We start from the raw sequence: 20,814 nt of genomic DNA on the forward strand, positions 1-20,814 counted from the left end.
ACTTTGATCACATCTTAAAAACTGTACACTTTTACTCCTTCCCCTCAAACTTTGCTTCTGATATCTGTGGAGCAACTCCATCTTGGATACTAATCTGCCATGCTGACTTCTGATTAACCTTTGTTAATCAGAGAAAGCCTCTAAGACCTCTACCTTAACTACTGTCAATCCTGGCCTTAAGTAAAAACAACCGTGATCATAAATTTTGCCCTTATACAGCTTCACATAACATTTTTGCCTTTCCCTGAGGGGTTGACTTCAATTGTCCTACACATTCCTCCCTGTGGTATATAAGCCTTGGGTCTGGAGAGTAATGGTGTGGAGATCCACCATCTCATCTTGTGGCTGCTGGGACATGGCTTCTGCTTGTAAGACTCTATTAAATGTTTCTTTCTGAGAAACTGGATATGCCAGTCTCTTTGTTCAGCCTTTCAGCTTCTTTGGAATTTGGGGGTAGGTTTGCATATGCCTGCCCACTGCAGAACAATGTCACAATTTACATCTTGTTTTGTTGTTTCAAAAAAATTTTTTGTAGAGATAGGGTCTCATTATGTTGCCCAGGCTAGTCTCAAATCCTGGCCTCAAGTGATCCTCCTACCTTGGCCTCCAAAACTGCTAGGATTACAGATGTGAGCCACCATATCCAGACTACATCTTTTAAAATTGTGTTTTTGGTAACAAATTATTTTAGCTATAGTTATTTTAATGCTTTTTTCTTTTAACTTTTATAGTATAGATAAAAATGATTTACATACCACCGTTATAGTATTAGAGTATTCTGAACATAACTATATATTTACTATTGAGTTTTTTTCTTTCATATGTTTTCTTTTCTTTTTTTTTTCTTTTTAGATGGAATTTCACTCTGTCACTCACCCAGGCTGGAATGCAGTGGTGTGATCTTGGCTCACTGCAACCTCTGCCTCCCAGGTTCAAACGATTTTCCTGCCCCAGACTCCCAAGTAGCTGGGATTACAGGCATGCACCACCATACCCAGCTAATTTTTGTATTTTTAGTAGAGGTGGGATTTCACCGTGTTGGCCAGACTGGTCTCAAACTCCTGACCTCAGGTGATCCACCCACCTCGGCCTCCCAAAGTGCTGGGATTACAGGCATGAGTGCCCGGCCCATATGTTTTCATTTTGTTAATGAGCATCCTTTGTTTTAACCCAAAGAACTCCGTTTAGCAATTCTTCAAAGGCTGGTCTAGTGGTGATAAATTCCCTCAGCTTTTGTTTGTCTAGGAAAGTTTTATCTTTCCTTTATTTCTGAAGGATAGCTTTGCTGGTTATAGTATTCATGGCTGAAAGTTGTTTCTTTCAACATCTTGAATGTATCAATCCACTCCCTCCTGGCTTGCAAGTCTATGTTGAGAAGTCTGTTAGCCTTATGGAGTTTCCTTTGTGTAAGTTTATTTTCTTTCTCTAGTTTCAAAATTCTCTGTAATTTTTGACAATTTGATTGTACTATTCCTCAGCATATTCTTCTTTGGGTTTATCTTTCTTGGGATTCTTTGAGCTTCATGAATCTACATGTTCATCTTCTTCCCAAGACTTGGGGAGTTTCAGACAGGGCTCTTTCTCCTTGGATTCTCACAATCTGTGCATTCATACACTTGAGGGCATCCCCTAGGTTCCCTATGCTTTCTTCATTCCTTTTGTTGTTGTTGTTCCTCTAATTGGTTAATATTGAATGACCTGTCTTTGAGTTTTCTAATTGTTTATTCTGCGTGATTGAGTCTGCTGTTGAAGCTCTCTATTACACTTTTCTTGACTGTATCCTTCAGCTCCTGGATTTCTGTTAGGTTCCTTTTTCGTGGTTACTATTTCTTTATTAAAGTCTCATTTTGTTCATGCAGTGTTTTCCTAATTTTATTTAGTTGTATATCTGTATTTTCTTGCATCTCATTATGCTTACTTAAGATAATTATTTTGAATTCTCTTTCAGGCAATTTGTAGATCTTCATTTATTTAGATTCAGTTGCTGGAGCTTTATTAGTTTCCTTTGGTGGTATGATGTGTGCCTGATTCTTCATTATCCATGTAGATTGGCTTTGGTGTCTGCATTTGAAGGCACAAGCACCACTTCTAGTCTTTATAGATTGGTATCAGTAGGTTAACAACTTCTATTAGGCTCTCAAGTTAATAAGATTGCCTCTGGGACCATGGTCGGAGCTGGGTCACTTGGTTGCTTCTGTGTCTGCAGTGGGGTCTGCAGATGGCAGGCCTGTTACCAGGAGCTCTAGTGGGTATGGATCCTTTCTGGTCCCTAAGGAGATTAGAATGTTTCTAGGACCTTGTTCCAGGGCTGGTGCTTGGATGAAGATCCACTTCAAGGTCTGCAGATAGTGGGCCTGATACTAGGTATGCAGCCATGTATGGCTTCCTCTGTGTCCCTGGGAAGCTTCCTACTGGGTCAGTTACTGGGTCTCTCGGCAGGCAGTACTATCCTGGTCCATGGCTGAGAGAGAACAGAATGAAGTCACAGGGTTATTTCAGTGTCCACAGCCAGACAGAGGTCAGCAAGCCTTTTCCACGGACTCAGACAGGCACATCTCTCTCTGGGTGCCTGTGTTATAAGCAGTACTAATCTCTGACCATTATTGGGAGGCACTGGATCCAAGTGTCACAACTATTTCAGAGTCTGCTGTGGAACTAAGGTTGGCAAAATGGCCCTGGGGACTCAGGTGGGTATGTCTCCTTCTGGGACCCTATGCCACTAGCAGGACTTCTGATTTCTGACCACTGCTGAGAGGGGCTACAGTCAAGTTTCAGAGCCATTTCTGAGTACACTGTGGAGACTGAGGTCAGCAGGTCTGTCACCTTGAAGCATAAATGGGTGTGACTCCTCACAGGTCCCTGGGCTAATGGTTCTAGTAGCAGGACTAGGGCCAAACAGGACTCAGAGCTGAGTCAATAGGGAAAATGGGTCATTTGCAGATGGGCCAGCAAGGGCAGTTCTGCCCTCTCAAAAGGCCCTCTTTAGGCCAGGTGCAGTGTTTCATACCTGTAATCTCAGCACTTTGGGAGGCTTGTTTGAGCCCAGGAATTCAAGACCAGCCTGGAAACATAGGGAGACCCTGTCTCTAGAAAAAAATTAAAAAATTAGCTGGGCATGGTGGAACACACCTGTAAGGCCTAGCTACTTAAGAGGCTGAGATGGGAGGATTGCTTGAACCCAGGAGTTTAAGGCTACAGTGAGCTGTGATCATGCCACTGCACTCCAGCCTGGGTGGCAGGGTGAGACTCTGTCTCAAAGGAAAAAAAGAAAAGGCCCTCTTTGGTCTTGGGCTGCACCAGGGTTTCACAAACTCCTACCTGGATCCCAAAGCTTAACAAAGGCACTTTTGTCTGTGGATGTCTGTTAAATTACTATTGCTGTAGAAGGATGTCTTGTCAACATCACTCTGCTATTGTTTTTATTTGGAGGTTTCAAGTATGGTTAAAGTGTAAATAAGGCTGGGTACAATAGCTCACATTTGTAATCCCAGCACTTTGGGAGGCCAAGGCCAGTGGATCACCTGAGGTCAAGAGTTCAAGACCAGGCCTGGCCAACATAGTGAAATCCTATCTCTACTAAAACTATACAAATTAGCCGGGCATGGTGGCCTGTGCTTGTAACCCCAGTTATTTGGGAGTCTAAGGCAGGAGACACACTTGAACCTGGGAGGTGGAGGTTGCAGTGAGCTGAGATCGTGCCACTGCACTCTAGCCTGGGGAAGAGAGTAAGACTCTGTTTCGAAAAAAAAAAAAGTGTAAATGAATGCTAAATTGATAATGGGTAGACTGTGGTTTGTACTGTATTAACTTAGTTAAGCTGGAATTATGTTTCTCAGAATCTTTTTCTATGTATAGTTCTTGGCTAAAGTTGGCCTAAAGAGGCATTTGTGCAATATTTGGAAAGCAGAATCTAAGCAGAGGCCATTATTCTGTGAAGGCTGCGTACATGTGGAAACAGACTATAGAGAGGCCAGTGGATTCTGGTTTGTCCTTTCTCCTCCGCCCTATGTCCACTTCTTTTCAGTGTCCAGTTCTTCCTCCCAACTGCTGATCCTGTTGGGAAACAATGGCCCTGGGTCTGCCACAAGATGCTTGGCAGCACAGTGTCAAAGCCAGTTGCGAGCTGGGTGCAGTGACGTGCTCCTGTAGTCCCAGCTACTTGGGAGGCTGAGGCAGGTTGCTTGACCCAGGAGTTCAACTGTAACCTGAGCAGAATAGTGAGACTGTCTAAATAAAATAAAATTAAAATAAAATAGGCTGAGCGTGATGGCTCACACCTGTAATCCCAGCACTTTGGGAGGCTGAGGTGTTTGGATCATGAGGTCAGGAGTTTGAAACCAGCCTGGCCAAGATGGTGAAACCCCGTCTCTACTAAAAATACAAAAAAATTATCCGGGCGTGGTGGCGGGCGCCTGTAATCCCAGCTATGTGGAAGGCTGAGGCAGAGAATTGCTTGAACCCAGGTGGCGGAGGTTGCAGTGAGCCAAGACCATTGCCACTGCACTCCAGCCTGGGTGACAGAGCGAGACTCCGTCTCAAAAAATAAAAATAAAAATAAAATAAATAAATAAAAATAAAATAAATTTTTAAATGTTATCCCATATTTCCAGGCTAGGAATCACGGAACCAGGTTGTACACCCAAAGGCAGTTGCTGCTGAGGCACAGCTTCCTGTAAACATTCCCACAAGCCTTTCTTCTACAGTCTTACTGTGGCAGTTGGACAGTGGTTTCTCTAGTTATTCACTTTAAAAAAAAGTTTTACTTTTTATTTTTATTTGTTTTTTTTTTCAAAAGATCTCTTGGTCAGAGTTTCAGATTATCTTGCTGGTGACTCCTCTGATTCTCCAATTTCTCTCCTTAAATTTCACTTCCTTGATTCCTCTTACAATTGTGTAAGATATAATAATTCCAATAATAAATCTCTTACCCCAATCCTAAAAGTAGTTCTTCCCTCACTGAACCTTGACTGGTAGAAATAGGGAAAGTCCTGATGGAATTTGAACCTGTTACACCTGTTCCTGAGACCAAGTTACAACCTTGTACTTCCTACATTTAGTTGTTCAAACATTATTTGGATTCTGTTTACGAAACAAGATTTTTCTCCTCAAGCTAATTTGAGTTGCTTTTCAGGTATATGTAATCAAAAGATCTGTAATTAATACCCTATATCAATGTCAATTGTGGGTCTCTTACATTTCTGCATGTCTGTGAGCAGAAACAGATTGCCTATGTTCCAAACTATCTTTTCAAGGATGTTCATATAGTGAACAACCCTGGAAGACAGAGACAGTGGCTCCCTCTGGTACAAAGGGCAGGTATGCATTACCGTCCATTTGAAAATATTTGGTTCCCTAAACTCCTTCCTGTAATGCAACCCACTGTTGGTGCAGGCATTATCTTGACTCTCTTTCACACCAGCCTGCAGGAACAGCAGGCCCAGGAAATAATGCAAAAGGATGTCGAAAATGATGATACTCTTGACTACTGTTATTGCTGTGAACAATAAACTGCCCCTTGTTTCTAACCCCAAAGACACAAAACTGTTGCAGGATACCTTGTCAGCTTGCATAAAGAGTGAAATCTCAGATCCTTTATAATTCTTGAAAATGAGATTACTCTAGACTGGCATAATTTCGTAAGTATTGTTCACAGGACTTTTCAAATAGAACAGTGTATATACCTATGATATGGAGTAAGATTTTAATAAACAAGTAAATGTGTTAAGTTTTTAAGAAATACATTCCACTTATGGCCAGGCGCAGTGGCTCACGCCTGTAATCCCAGCACTTTGGGAAGCCTAGGTGGGTGGATCTCCTGAGGTCAGGAGTTCAAGACCAGCCTGGCCAACACGGTGAAACCCTGTCTCTACTAAAAATACAAAAATTAGCTGGACATGTTGGCACATGTCTGTAGTCCCGCTACTCAGGAGGCGGAGGCAGGAGATATCGCTTGAACCTGGGAAGCGGAGGTTGCAATGAGCCGAGATCACACCATTGCACTCCAGCCTGGGTGACAGAGTGAGACTCTGTCTCAAAAAAAAAAAAAAAGAAAGACATTCAATTTATTATATTATTATGGGATAACAATTACTTTATATGCATAAATCTATTTATAATTTGTAATATAAACAAGAATTTGGTCAGGCAGGATGCTTTGATTGTAGGACTAGAAACAAAGGTCTTTCTAGTTTATACCAAAAGGGTGATTTCTTACAAAATTACAAGCCAAGAACAGCAGTTGAAGCTAGGCCTTAGGGACTGTGGCCAGTAATACAAGTCAAATCTTGCTAGTTTAAGCAAAAAGGGGATTTTATAATTAGGATACAAGAATACCTTACCAAGCCAAGAGTAGGCTTTATAGCCATACTTCATGAAGGCTGGGACAAGGGAAGAGAGCATTGTTAGAAAGCCAGAAATCACACTCTTCTAATCTCTCATCTCCAGTTTTCACTTTGCAAATGTTTCATTGCTCCCTCGCTGCAGATTTGGTGTTTTTTTTTCCTTCCCAAGCCACATGGTAGGAATGGCAACCCATAGTTCCCCAGTTTGTATTTCCTCTATTCCAGAGAAGAGTCAGATGAAAGCCAGAATCTCTTATCTCCAACCCCAAATTCCTAGGGAAGTTTTAGGACATCACCAAAATTAGAAATAATTTCCTTCTCTGGGATCAGGAGTAAAACAGGTTTCAGGGCACCAAGAGACAGAGGTCAATTAAAATTTTTGTTTTTACTGCTCCTTACAGAGCTTGAGCTTACTTAGATTTAGGTGAGGATAGCAATAGATGTGCTAGAACCCATAGCACACTGTGTGAAAGTGACCAGGTGCTTCAAAAGAGAGAGTGGTTCTAACTCCTTTTACATTTGCCCTTGAGATAGGAATGATAGGCCTGGGTAATGCTATTATCTTATTTGAGGGAAAGTTCATTGCATTTATTGTAGGAGGTATGATTTATCTCTCAGGAAGGTATGAATAGGTCTTAGTATGGGTAATTTAAGCACAAAAGCTAATATACTTGTTAATGAGTCATTTTTTCCCAAGGGGATTAATTTCATGGAGAATGTTTAGGAAAAAAAAGAAAAAAGAAAAGATTACATAGCAAGTGTCAGACATCCCTCAGAACTATAAATAGAAATTTGACCAAGGGTCTCATAGACTGGAGAGAAACTCTAAATCATCCAGCATGAGTCAGGTGCCTGCAAGCATTTTTATCACAGTAGGGTGAGGGTGAGGAACATTCTGAGAAATAGAGCTAGGAAAGGAAAAAGAAAATTATTTTCTAAATTCTTTTTTTTTTGAGACAGGGTCTCACTTTGTTGCCCAGGCTGCTTGAGTGCAGTGGCATATTCTCAACTCATTGCAGCCTCAACCTTCAGGGCTCAAATGATCCTCCCACCTCAGCCTCCCAAGTAGCTGGGACTACAGGTGTGTGCCACCACACCAGGCTAATTTTTGCAGTTTCTGTGGTGACAGGGTCTCATTATGTTGTCCAGGCTGGTCTCAAACTCCTGGGCTCAAGCAATCTGCCCACCTCAGCCTCCTAAACTGCTGGGACTGCAGGCATGAGCCACTGTGCCTGGTCTCTTTTTTGGATTCAGCATTTCAAGCTATCTTGCAGGAGCAAAATTATACTGCTTACTAAAAGCATAACATGGTAATATTTGAATTATAAGTAATTTATGTGTTTTAAATTCAGAAAAACTAATAGATATTCCACCCAGCCCTACCCACATTGAAATAAAATTGAAAACATCAAAAGTATAAGGAAATGTTGTGGATATTTTATTCAAAAACACCTATTTTTTTCTGGCCAGGCGCAGTGGCTCATGCCTGTAATCCCAGCACTTTGGGAGGCCAAGGTGGGTGAATCACTTGAGGTCAGGAGTTCGAGACTAGCCTGGCCAACATGGTGAAACCTCATCTCTACTAAAAATACAAAAATTAGCCGGCGTGGTGGTAGGCGCCTGTAATCCCAGCTACTCAGGAGGCTGAAGCAGGAGAATCGCTTGAACCCTGGAGGCGAATGTTGCAGTGAAGTGAGATCACGCCACTGCACTCTAGCCTGGGCAATAGAGTGAGACTCAGTCTCAAAGAAAATATATATATTATTTTTGTGCTGAAGATTTTTAAATGTTTTTCTCCTATTTGTTGACATACACCCATTTTACTTAATATGTCTTTGGATGAGATACGGTAAGTTAAGCTTAATGTTCATGACATCACTCTAGTTCTTCCTAATTTTGTTTCTAGAAATAAGAACCAGCAAGGGAAGTAGAGCCGCTCTATGGTAAAGAACAAAAAAAGTAATATTATCATGGACATGTTAAGAGACTCAGAAGCTGATAATTCAGTTTCAACTTTACCTGATTTCAGTGTATACAAGGTTTCAAAAGAAAAAATCATTCAGTATTATGTTGAAGGTTTTGTATTTCAACCTCTGTGTTTCTTCATGAACATTTTCCCTTAATGTGGTCATCTTTTTGATGATCATAAAGTGTCATTCAGTACACTTTCAGTACCCTCTTCTAATGAAATGGTTGACAGGTATGAAAATACTTTTTCCATTAGAGGTTCCCCGACAGAAGGCATTGGAGAGTTCCTTTTCACTAGAGAATCATCAGAAAACCAGTCATCAGCTGCTTCTATACTTCGGCTGTAATAAGAATCAGATGGCAACGTTGATAAGCTTAATGTAACACTGCTGCAATTTGTTGGGGAGCTGGTCTCTGAGGGATCACAAATGACATTTTTTGTTGCAAGTCGGGATTCATCTTTAGAATGATCTTTAATTGCTGTAAAAACAGATTTACTATGAATATTATATATTCACAAGCCAACTCTTAATTATAAGGACAATGTCAGAATGGGCAGGATAATGCTATAAAGAAATTCTGAGTTGCTATCATCCACATAGTGTTATATGTAATTAGGAATTAGCAATATTTTCATGATAATCAAGAATAGAAAAGACTATTCTAAATGAAATCAACCTGCTTAAACAGAAAAAGACTAATTAGGCTAGATATGTTTCAAAATGTTCCTTAAAATCAGAAAAGACTGATTGCTTTGTTTTAAAAACAAATTTTAACAACACTGGTATAATTAATAAATTTTTCACTTATTCAATTTGTGTAAATATTGCATTACAAATTCAACCTTCTGAGAAAGAATTATTTCTGATATTAGAAATAACTACTACAGTAATCTTTAATACTCAAAACCAAGCAAAAAACATTTGTAATATACATAGTTTCTACTTGGAGCAAAGGACTTTATAACTAATTTGTTTCATTTTAAAATAAGGACAACTAAACATCAAAAAAGAAAAGTACATGCCTCCTTAAGCATGTATTAGAAAATACTTGGTCTGCATTGGGAAGGGTGTATGAATTGGCTTTATACCAATAACAGTAACAAATCTTCCTGCAGAGACTTTCAATTTACAAAGCATTTTGATATACTTCTATATCTTATTTATACTCTTAATAATTCTTTAAGGTAGTTACTATTAGCACCACTTCACAAAAATAATAAACAGACTTAGATAAATGACCCATTACAGATCAGATACAAAATAGATTTTAGCCGCCTAGATTTTCATTACTTTGTCTCATGCTTTTCCCATTATAGTATTTAGGCTTCACATTTGCCATTAAAATATGCTATTTTAGAAAATATAATATCTATACAATATTCTATAATACCTTTTATAACATTTTGCATATTAACTTTTCTTTTAAAAAAATTTATGTATAAGGCCATTCTTGCAAACATACTAACTTTTTTTTTTTTTTTGAGACAGAGTCTTGCTCTGTCACCCAGGCTGCAGTGTATTGGCGCAGTCTCGACTCACTGCAACCTCCGCCTCCTGGGTTCAAGAGATTCTCTTGCCCCAGCCTCCCAAGTAGCTGGGATTACAGGCCTGCGCCACCACATCCAGCTAATTTTTATATTTGTAGTAGAGACAGGGTTTCACCATATTGGCCAGGCTGGTCTTGAACTCCTGGCCTCAAGTGATCTGCCCACCTCGGCCTCCCAAAGTGCTGGGATTTTATAGGCATGAGCCACCACGCCTGGTCTAAACATATTAACTTTTGTATTTTCTATATTTTTAAAGCTCTGCAAAATATCTTGTTATATTTTATATTCAGCATCTCTAAAATTATGTAAGAGGTAATGTTTTGAGGTACTAAGATGTAATATGCAATACCTTTTTATCTTCAAGTATTACTATATGACATTGACTACGATACCTTTGAGTACAAATAAGAGATAAAAATTAAAACTTCACATTTTAGTTTAAGATACGATATTGCAAGTTTTGTTTTTTCTAAAAATTTTATGCCCTTTTACATACTAATAAATTAATGTTTCCCTTATATTTTCATACCATTAAGATACTTAGAGACATTGAGGACAGCCTCTTGATTCCTCAAGATGTGAATTGCTAAAGTTCATTAAGATTTCTTCTAATAAATTATTGATAAAAAAATACCTTTTATATGTGCTGCTTCCTTTTTTCTTTGCTCCTCCTACATTAAAAAAAGTTATTTGTATTTTAAAATCAGAATTATTTTTTATATAACTTTTTTCATATATTTTATATGAGAGTAATACATTTTAACATTATAATTTTTTAATGGAAAATGTTTCTTTCCACAGTATGAATTTCTTTCACCAAAATATATTGACAGAAAATAAAAAGTTGAAGTATCATCTGAAATGCATTTGGATTGGTCCAAAAAGGCAGTCTCCAGAATAAGGAATAACAGTTCAAATAGGATTCATTCTCTCCATCCTCAGCAACTTGGTCAGAACTAGAGAATGCTAAAAAATAATTAGAATTCCTAGACTTGTTTAATGAACTAACAGCAATAATAACAAAAAAGTGAATTCTGGTTGAAGGTCCTTATAAAAATGGGAATATTATTTTTATTTTATTTTTTTAGAGACAGGGTCTTGCTCTGTCACCCAGTCTGGAGTGCAGTGGCATGATCATAGCTCACTGTAGCCCCGAACTCCTGGGCTCAAGCGATCTTCCTGTCTCGGCCTCCTGAGTAGCTGGACTACAGGTGTACGCCACCATACCTGGCTTGGGAATATTTTTTTATAGCAAATAAAACATTGCTTAAACAATACATTCCAGATATGTTCTGGGAAGTGTAGTGTTGTAGTAGTTCTCAAACTTTAGGGCATTAGAATTACCTGATGTGCATGTTAAAATTCTGATTCTTGATTATAATATCAGACCCTACTGAAACAGATTCTCTAGAAGTGGGCTTGGGAGTATACATTGTAACACATTCTGCAAGTGATTCTAATTCAGGTTTTTCTTAGATCACTAGATAAACAGTAGGTGAAAGCATAGAGCCTTTGGGATGGAGTGAGTGAAGATGAAGCTGGAGAGATAGTAGTATCATGTCTTACGTCCTGGGAGAAAATGTGTCAGTGCTCTGTGCTCATCTGCATTTGCCTGTCTCCCAAAAAGGCTTATTTAGGATACTTTTATTCATTTTGTTAGAATAACTCCCTTTTTTTTTTTTTTGAGACAGGGTCTCATTCTGTCACCCAGGATGGGGTGCAGTGGCATGATCACAGCTCACTGCAGCCTCAACTTCCAGGGCCCAAGTGATCCTCCTGCCTCAGCCTCCTGAGTAGCTGGAACAACAGGTGCATGCCACCATGCCTGGTTAATTTTTAAAATGTTTTGTACAGATGGGGTCTCACTTTGTTCCCCAGGCTGGTCTCAAACTCCTGGGCTCAAGTGATCCTCCCACCGTAGCCTCCCAAAGTGCTGGGATTACAGGCACCCAACCAGCACTTTTTACAAAGCCAACTTTAATTCTTTGTCACTTTCACCTTTTATTAACAAATGCCAGTATGGGCTTCCTGGCCTTACCTTGGCTAGATTTAAGACCAATTCATTCTGTGACTCCTGTATAAATTACTTTAGAATATTGCTTCTCAGACTTTGATGTGCTGATAGATTACCCTGGGAGCTTGTTAAAATGCAGATTCTGACTCGGTAAGTCTGGGATGAGGTACAAGAGTCTGCATTTCTAATAGGGTCACCTAGGTAATGTTGATATTGCTGGTCTGGGAACCAAAGATTAAGGCCCTAGACTGATTAAAATTCTACCCAAAATAAGGGAATGCCAAATGGGCATTCTTATATACTGCTACATGTACACAGGTAGAATTTTTTCTAGTGAAACTTAATAAACCCACTTCTAGAAATTTATTATGCCAAGTAAATAATTTCGGTTTTGTATAAACATTCAGCTACCAGAATATTCACCCAACATTGTTTTTTAAAACCCGCAATTTGAAATCCCAAGCTTATGGCTGGGTGCAGTGGCTCACACCTGTAATCCTAGCACTTTGGGAGGCCAAGATGGGTGGATCCCTTGAGCTCAGGAGTTAGAGACCAGCCTGGGCAACATAATAAAACCCCATCTCTACAAAAAATACAAAAATTAGCTGGGCATGATGGCGCATGCCTGTAGAGCCAGCTACTCTGGGGGTTGAGGCACAGGATCTCCTGAGCCCAGAAAGTCATGCCTGCAGTGAGCCGTGATCACGCCACTGCATTCCAGACTGGGTGACAAAGCAAGACCTTGACTCAAAATAATTAATTAATCAATTAATTTTTATAAAATCCCAACAGTAAGGAAATAGTTAAATGCATTATGATACACAGATGTTAATACAATGCATATTCTTTCAACTGTTAAAAATGATGCTATATATCAGCAATTATGGAATAATTCAAAAAGTGATGGGAACATATCAAAAAGACAGAATCTTGAAGCAGTACCTACTAACTAAATTTGGGAAAATTTGGGCATCTAAATAATGGTAGTAATGGATTATAATCTGCTGAATGAAACAGAAATCCACGAATCCATAGTGGTAATAAAATAACAGAGAAGGGACAGCTGCTTCCTTACATTCATAGAAAGCTAAATGACATTGTGGATGGGAACGGCAGAGATGGAAAATCACCATTTTGCTACAGTTTAGTTAAGATTTACTCAGGCACAAGTAATTTGTATAGCTAGAGAGTAAAGTTTGATAAAGAGAAGGATATTTGTATGGTTTCAAAGTGTCTTCACACAGGTCGTTTATTAATCGCAAGGGTAAAAAATAGAAATAATACAGTGTGGTAAAAACAAAAAACAAGCACTTGATTGTGTGATCAATCTAAAATCTCTAATTAATAATACTCAGGAGTGAGGCTGGGCACGGTGGCTCACATCTGTAATCCTAGTACTTTGGGAGGCCGAGGGAGGTGGGTCCTCTGAGGCCTGGAGTTTGAGAACAGCCTGGCTAACATGGTGAAGCCCAATCTCTACTAAAAATACAAAAATTAGCCAGGCATGATGGTGCATGCCTGTAATCCCAGCTACTTGGGAGGCTGAGGCACGAGAATCTGGGAGGTGGAGGTTGCAGTGAGCCAAGATTGCACCATGCCACTCTAGCCTGGGCCACAGAGTGACTCGCCTAAAAACAAAAACAAAAAATAATAGCAAGAGTGAGCAAGAGAATATCACTATAGATACCAGGTACATTAAATAAATAATAAGGGAATATTATGAACAACTTTATACCAATAAATTAGACAACTTAGATGATGTGGAAAATCCCTTGAAAGGCACAAATTACCAAAACTCGTTCAAGGAGAGACAGTAACACGAATAGCCCTATGTCTACCAAAGAAATTGAATTCACAGCTAAAAACTTCTCCATGTTGGAAACTCTAGATGACTTCACTAGTGAATTATACCAACCATTTGGTGAATAATTTACACCAATTCTATATACAATTGAAAAAGGCAAAAATCCACAGATAAACACTGTATGCCTTCAGATGTGATAAACTAAATGTGATCATGAGGAAAAGCCAGATTGAGGAGCCACCTATTATGTATGAAATAACTGTCGTGGCTTGTTCAAAAATGCCAATGTCATGAAAGGCAAAGAAAGGCTGAGGAATTGTCCCTAAATAAGGAAGACTGAAGAGACATGACAACTAAATGCAAATGTGATTCTGGGCTGGATTCTGTACTAAAGGGAAACAATTCTGTAAAGGACATGATTGGGATAATAGACAAAAGTGGAATATGGATTTTAGATTATATGAAAACATTGAATCAATATTAAATTTCCCCAATTTGAAAACTAAGCTCTAAAAAAAGGCGAGTATTTGGGCTGGGTGCTGTGGCTCACACCTGTAATCCCAGCACTTGCACTTCGGGAGGCTGAGGCAGGCAGATCACTTGAGGTCTGGAGTTCGACACCAGACTGGCCAACATGGTGAAACCCTGTCTCTACTAAAAATACAAAAATTAGCTGGGCGTGGTGGCGCATGCCTGTAATCCCAGCTACTTGAGAGGCGGAGGCAGGAGAATCGGTTGAACCTGGGAGGCGGAGGTTGCAGTGAACCAAGATGGTGCCACTGTACTCCAGCCTGGGCAACAGAGCGATATTCCATCTCAAAAGAAAAAAAAATTATCTATATATGAGAGTATTTGAATCGATATTAAATTTCCCTAATTTGAAAACTAAGCTATAATAATATGAGAGAGTATCTTCATTCTTAGTATGTACACTGAAGTATTAAGGAGTGAAGGAAAAGAATATGCATTCTACTTTCAAGTAGTTCAGAAAAAATAAAAATACACACACATACACACATTTGACACAGTTCATAATTCCCACCTCTTAAACACCTTCTTCACTAGGCTTTTGGGACACCTCTTGGTTCTCTTTCTACCACACTGACCAGTGCTAAACCTCTAAAGTTTGGAGTACCTCAGGGCTAATTATAAGTACTTGATTTTTTTTTTTAAGATGGGGTTTCACTCTCTCATCCAGGCTGGAATGCAGTGGTGCAATCATGGGCTCATGGCAGCCTCAACCTCCTGGGCTTAAGCTGATCCTCCCACCTCAGCCTCCCAAGTGGCTGGAACCACAGGCATGTGCCTCCACACTCAGCTAATTTTTTTTGGAGGTGTAGAGACAGGGTCCCTCTGTGTTGCCAAGGCTAGTCTTTAACTCTTGGGCTCAAGTGATCCTGCTGTCTCGGCCTCCCAAAGTGTGAGGGTTATAGACATGAGCCACCATCCCTGGCCTTATCTCTTCTTAATATCACTGTACACACTTGTTGAACATAGCAAAACTTCAGTATAGTTCTTCTCATTTCTCTAGTTTCCTAGAGGAAAGTTTATTTTCTTGAAATATTTTTGTTCTCTTCTCCACTTTTCCTTACTGAGATACAATAATTTACTTTGGGTGAGTCTGATCACTGATTCCTTTGAATTGGGTGGAGCTAACCTATCAAAAGCCTGAGCTCAGAAATAATGCAACTAGTGCAGAAATCAATAAAATATAAAACAACAAAGAAAATCAATAAAACAAGTATACAGTTCTTTGAAAATATTAATAAAATGGATAAAACTCTAGCCAGAACAATTAGGGGGAAAAAGGGAGAAAACACAAATAAATATCAGAAGTGAGCAAGAGAATATCACTATAGATACCAGATACATTAAATAAGTAATAAGAGAATATCATGAACAACCTTATGCCAATAAATTAGACGACTTAGATGAAGTGGAAAATCCCTTGAAAGGCACAAATAACTGAAACTCATTCTAGGAGAAATAGGTAACATGAATAGCCCTATGTCTACCAAAGAATTTGCATTCATAGCTAAAAACTTTTCCATAAAGGACTCTCTAGATGACTAGTGAATTATACCAACCATGTGGGGAATAAATGATACCAATTCTACACAAATGAAAAAGGCAAAAATCCACAGATTCATAGAGCAAAACAAATCACAATCAACATTAAACATAAAGCAATCTAAACCTAAGATACACATTAGAAAAACTGAACAAAGACGAACTATGATTAGACTGCTAGTATTATTTCAGTGGCAACTATGAAAGCCAGAAGGCATATTTTCCCCCTACTAAAAGAAAAGAAGTGTCAACCTAGAATCCATTGAAAGAAAGAGAATAAAAAAGATCATTTTCAGATGACCAAAAACTAAGTGAGTTTGGAACCAAAAGATACCCACTAAAATAAATTCTGAAGGATGTAATTTGCACAAAAAGAAAAGTCATCCCAGAATAACAGTTTGATGTTCAAGGCATGAAAGACAATGAAAGTGATCAATTTGTTGGTAAATCTAAGTAAACACTGACTGTATGGTACTTGTATGTAGTAGAGCGCATTACTGTTCCTAATTATTTGCCATTCTCAATGAGCTATTTATACTTTTTTTGAATCACTGACATCAAGCTTGACTAGGAAATTTGCTTTGGCCAATAAAATATGAGCAGAAGTGACCACTTCTAGATAGAAGCTTTAAGGGCCAACACTGTGGTTCCACATCTCTCTTCTGTCACAAGGAAAGGATGTTCTAGGATAGAGACTTTCCCTTCAGCTTGGATACCAGAATGAAAACAACATGCCAAGCAGAGCCAGTGCTGACCCCCAGATGATATGTAATGTGAGAAATAAACCTTGGTTGTTATAAGGCACTAAGATTTTGGGTTTATGTGTTACTGAAGTGTTACTGAGAAAAATACAAAAGCGATGATAATGGTTCGTACAAGTTTTAAAAAATGAAAAAATGAAAATCTAAGACAACAAAAGCAACTCTAGGGGGCACCATTTATATTGTATTTCATATAAATAATTATCCTTGTCACACAACACTGTGAAGTAATAGATTTAATAGTTAAATATTTTCCTACAAGTGCAGTTTAAATCCAAGACTATTTGAGCCTAACAGACATTCAAAAAGCAAATAGTTTTACTCTTTTACGAACTATTCAGAGTACAGAAAAAGGAGAAACCTTCCCCAGTCATTTTATGAACCTAGCATAACCTTGATACAAAGGTCTGACAGCACAGTATAGGAAAGAAGATTTGGCCAGGTGCAGTAACTCATGTCTATAATTCCAGTGCTTTGGGGAGGCCAAGGTGGGAGGGTCATTTGAGGCAGGAGCTTGAGACCAGCTTGGCTAACATGGTGAAAGCCCGTCTCTACTAAAAATACAAAAATTAGCCGGGTGTGGTGGCGAGCACCTGTAATCCCAGCTATTTGGGAGGCTGAGGTGAGAGTATCGCTTGAGCCCAGGAGTTTGAGGTTATAGTAAGTTATAATCACACCATTCCACTGTAACCTGGTTGGCAAGAGTGAGACTCTGCCTCTGGGAAAAAAGAAAAAGAAAAAAAAAAAAAGGAAATTTGAGGCTGATTTCATTCATTTACAGACATGTAAAAAATGTCAGTAAAATATTAGCAAATCAAATCATCCATATGTAAAAGAAAAGACATCATGGCCTGGGCGCAGTGGATCATGCCTGTAATCCCAGCATTTTGGGAGGTCGAGACAGGCGGACCACTTGAGGTCAGGAGTTCAAGATCAGCCTGGCCAACATGGTAAAACCCTACCTCTGCTAAAAATACAAAAATTAGCTGGGCATAGGGGTGCACACCTGTAATCCCAGCTGGTTGGGAGGCTGGGGCAGGAGACTTGTTTGAACTCGGGAGGCGGAGGTTGCAGTGAGCTGAGATTGCACCACTGCACTGCAGCCTGGGCGATAGAGCAAGACTCTGTCTTAAAAAAAAAAAATTCTGAGCCGGCATGGTGGCTCACGCCTGTAATCCCAGCACTTTGGGAAGTGAAGGCAGGCAGATCACGAAGTCAGGAGATTGAGACCATCCTAGCTAACAAGGTGAAAGCCCGTCTCTACTAACAATACAAAAAATTAGCCAGGCGTGGTGACGGGCGCCTGTAGTCCCAGCTACTTGTGAGGCTGAGGCAGGAGAATGGCATGAACCCGGGAGACAGAGCTTGCAGTGAGCCAAGATCGCACCACTGCACTCCAGCCTGGGTAAGAGAGAGAGACTCCGTCTCAAAACAAACAAACAAACAAATTCTGAAGATGAATAGTGGTGATGATTGCACAATGTGAATGCACTTAATGCCACTGAATTGTACACTTCAAAGTGGTTTAGATAGTAAATTTTGTTATGTGTATATTATCACAATTTTAAAAATAAAAATAAGTGATGTACAAACATAAATAAGATTTCTTTTTAATTTAAATGTATACATATATTTAACTTTTAGGTTCAGGAGTACATGTGCAGGTTTGTTACACAGGTAAACCTGTGTCATGGGGGTTTGTTGTACAGATTATTTCATCACCCGGGTATCAAGCCTAGTACCCACTAGTTATTTTGTCCCAATTCTCTCTCTTCTCCCACCCTCCACCTTCTTATAGGCCCCAGTGTGTGTTGTTCCCCTCTATGTGTCCATGTGTTTTCAACATTTGGCTCTCACATATAAATGAGAACATGCAGTATTTGGTTTTCTGTTCCTGTGTTAGTTTGTTAAAGATAATGGCCTCCAGTTCCATCCATGTTCCTGCAATGGGTATGATCTCATTCGTTTTTATGGCTGCATAGTATTCCATAAGGTATATGTACCATATCTTCTTTATCCAGTCTACCACTGATGGGCAATGATTCCGTGTCTTTGCATTGTGAATAATGCTGCAGTGAACATACACATGCATGTGTCTTTATAATCAAACAATTTATATTCCTTTGGGTAATATCCAGTAATGGGATTGTGGGGTCAAATGGTATTTCTGTTTTTAAGCCTTTGAGGAATTGCCACACTGTCTTCCACAATGATTGAACTAATTTACACTCCCATAACAGTGTGTAAGAATTCCTTTTTCTCTGCAGCCTCACCAGCATGTTATTTTTTATTTTTTATTTTTTATTTTTTTTTTGAGACAGAGTCTCTGTCACCCAGGCTGGAGTGCAGTGGCATGATCTCAGCTCACTGCAACCACTGCCTCTTGGGTTCAAGTGATTCTCCTGACTAAGCCTCCCAAGTAGCTGGAATTACAGGTGTGCACCACCACACCCAGCTAATTTTTGTATTTTTTAGTAGAGATGGGGTTTTGTCATGTTGGCCAGACTGGTCTCTAACTCCTGACCTCAAGTGATCCACCTGCCTCAGCCTCCCAAAGTGCTGGAATTACAGGCATGAGCCAACATGTCTAGCTTTGACTTTTTAGTAATAGCCATTCTGACTGGTGAGATGGTATCTCACTGTGGTTTTGATTTGCATTTCTCTAATGATCAGTGATATTGAACTTTTTTTCATATGATTCTTGGCCACATGCATGTCTTCTTTTGAAAAGTGTCTGTTCATGTCCTTTCCTCATTTTTTAATGGGGTTGTTTTTTTCTCGTAAATTTGTTTAAGTTCCTGATAGATGCTGGATATTAGACCTTTGTCAGATGCATAGTTTGCAAAAATTTTCTCCCATTTCTAGGTTGTTTGTTCACTCTGTTGATAATTTCTTTTGCTGTGCAGAAGCTCTTTAGTTAAATTAGATCCCATTTGTCAATTTTTGCTTTTGTTGCAATTGTTATTGGTGTCTTCATCATGAAATCTTTGCCCATTTCTATGTCCAGAATGGTATTGCCTAGGTGGTCTTCCAGGGTTTTTATATATTTGGGTTTTATTTACATTTAAGTCTTTAATCCGTCTTGCATTAATTTTTGTATATGGTATGAGGAAGGGGTCCAATTTCAGTCTTCTGCATATGGCTAGCCAGTTATCCCAACACCATTTATTGAATAGGGAATTCTTCCCCCGTTACTTGTTTTTGTCAGGTTTGTCAAAGATCAGATCATTGTAGATGTGTGGCCTTATTTCTGGGTTCTGTATTCTGTTCCATTGGTCTATGTGTCTGTTTTTGTACCAGTACCATGCTATTTTGGTTACTGTAACTCTATAGTATAGTTTGAAGTGCAGTAGTGTGATGCCTCCAGCTTTGTTCTTTTTGCTTAGGATTTCCTTGGCTACTCAGCCTCTTTTTTGTTCCAGTGAGCTGAGATCACATCACTGCACTCCAGCCTGGGTGACAGAGCAAGACTCTATCTAAAAAAAAAATCAAAATCAAAATAGAAATAATAAAATAAAATGATTTTTTCTAGTTCTATGAAGAATGTCAATCATAGTTTAATAGGAATAGCATTGAATCTATAAATTGTTTTGGCAGTGTGGCCATTTAAACAATACTGATTCTTCCTATCCATGAGCATGGAAGGTTTTTCCATTTGCTTGTGTCATCTCTGATTTCTTTGAGCATTGTTTTGTAGTTCTTCTTACAGAATTATTTCACCTCCCTGATTAGCTGTATTCCTAGGTATTTTCTATTTTTTGTGGCAATTGTGAATGGGATTGCATTCATGATTTGGTTCTCAACTTGACTGTTGTTGGTGTATAGGAATGTTAGTAATTTTTGCACATTGATTTTGTATCCTGAGACTTTGCCAAAGTTGTTTATTAGCTTAAGGAACTTTTGGGCTGAGACAATAGGGTTTTCTAGATAGTGGAGCACGTTATCTGCAAACAGGGATAGTTTAACTTCCTCTCTTCCTATTTGAATGCTCTTTATTTCTTTTTCTTGCCTGATTGCCCTAGCCAGGACTTCCTGTACTATGTTGAGTAGGAGTGGTGAGAGAGGGCATTTTTGTCTTGTGCCTGTTTTCAAGGGGAATCCTTCCAGCTTCTGCCCATTCAGTACGATGTTGGGTATGGGTTTGTCATAGATGGCTCTTATTATTTTGAAGTATGTTCCTTCAATACCTAGTTAATTAAGAATTTTTAACATGAAGTTGTGTTAAATTTTATTGAAAGGCTTTTCTGCATCTATTGAGATGATCATGTTTTGTTTTGTTTTTGACAGAGTTTCACTCTTCTTGCCCA

General features: G+C 39.1%; 1 protein-coding gene across 4 annotated transcripts in view; it reads right to left on the minus strand.

The window, feature by feature from the left end:
- Positions 1-20,814, minus strand: part of C1H1orf185 (chromosome 1 C1orf185 homolog) — a 57,317-nt gene that overhangs the window by 2,615 nt on the left and 33,888 nt on the right. For 2 of the 4 annotated variants that reach the window (XM_054455670.1, XM_054455678.1), the window contains exons 4-5: positions 10,493-10,529; positions 8,339-8,789 (exon numbers count right to left, since the gene is read on the minus strand). In XM_054455670.1, the coding sequence (XP_054311645.1) occupies positions 8,485-8,789; positions 10,493-10,529 (342 nt within the window). In that variant the 3' untranslated portion in view covers positions 8,339-8,484. Of the gene's footprint in view, positions 1-8,338; positions 8,790-10,492; positions 10,530-20,814 lie in introns of those variants that run through there. The other 2 variants (XR_008494772.1, XM_054455689.1) reach the window with 2 other exon arrangements.

This window comes from Pongo pygmaeus, chromosome 1, assembly GCF_028885625.2.
Source record: "Pongo pygmaeus isolate AG05252 chromosome 1, NHGRI_mPonPyg2-v2.0_pri, whole genome shotgun sequence".
Taxonomy (NCBI): domain Eukaryota; kingdom Metazoa; phylum Chordata; class Mammalia; order Primates; family Hominidae; genus Pongo; species Pongo pygmaeus.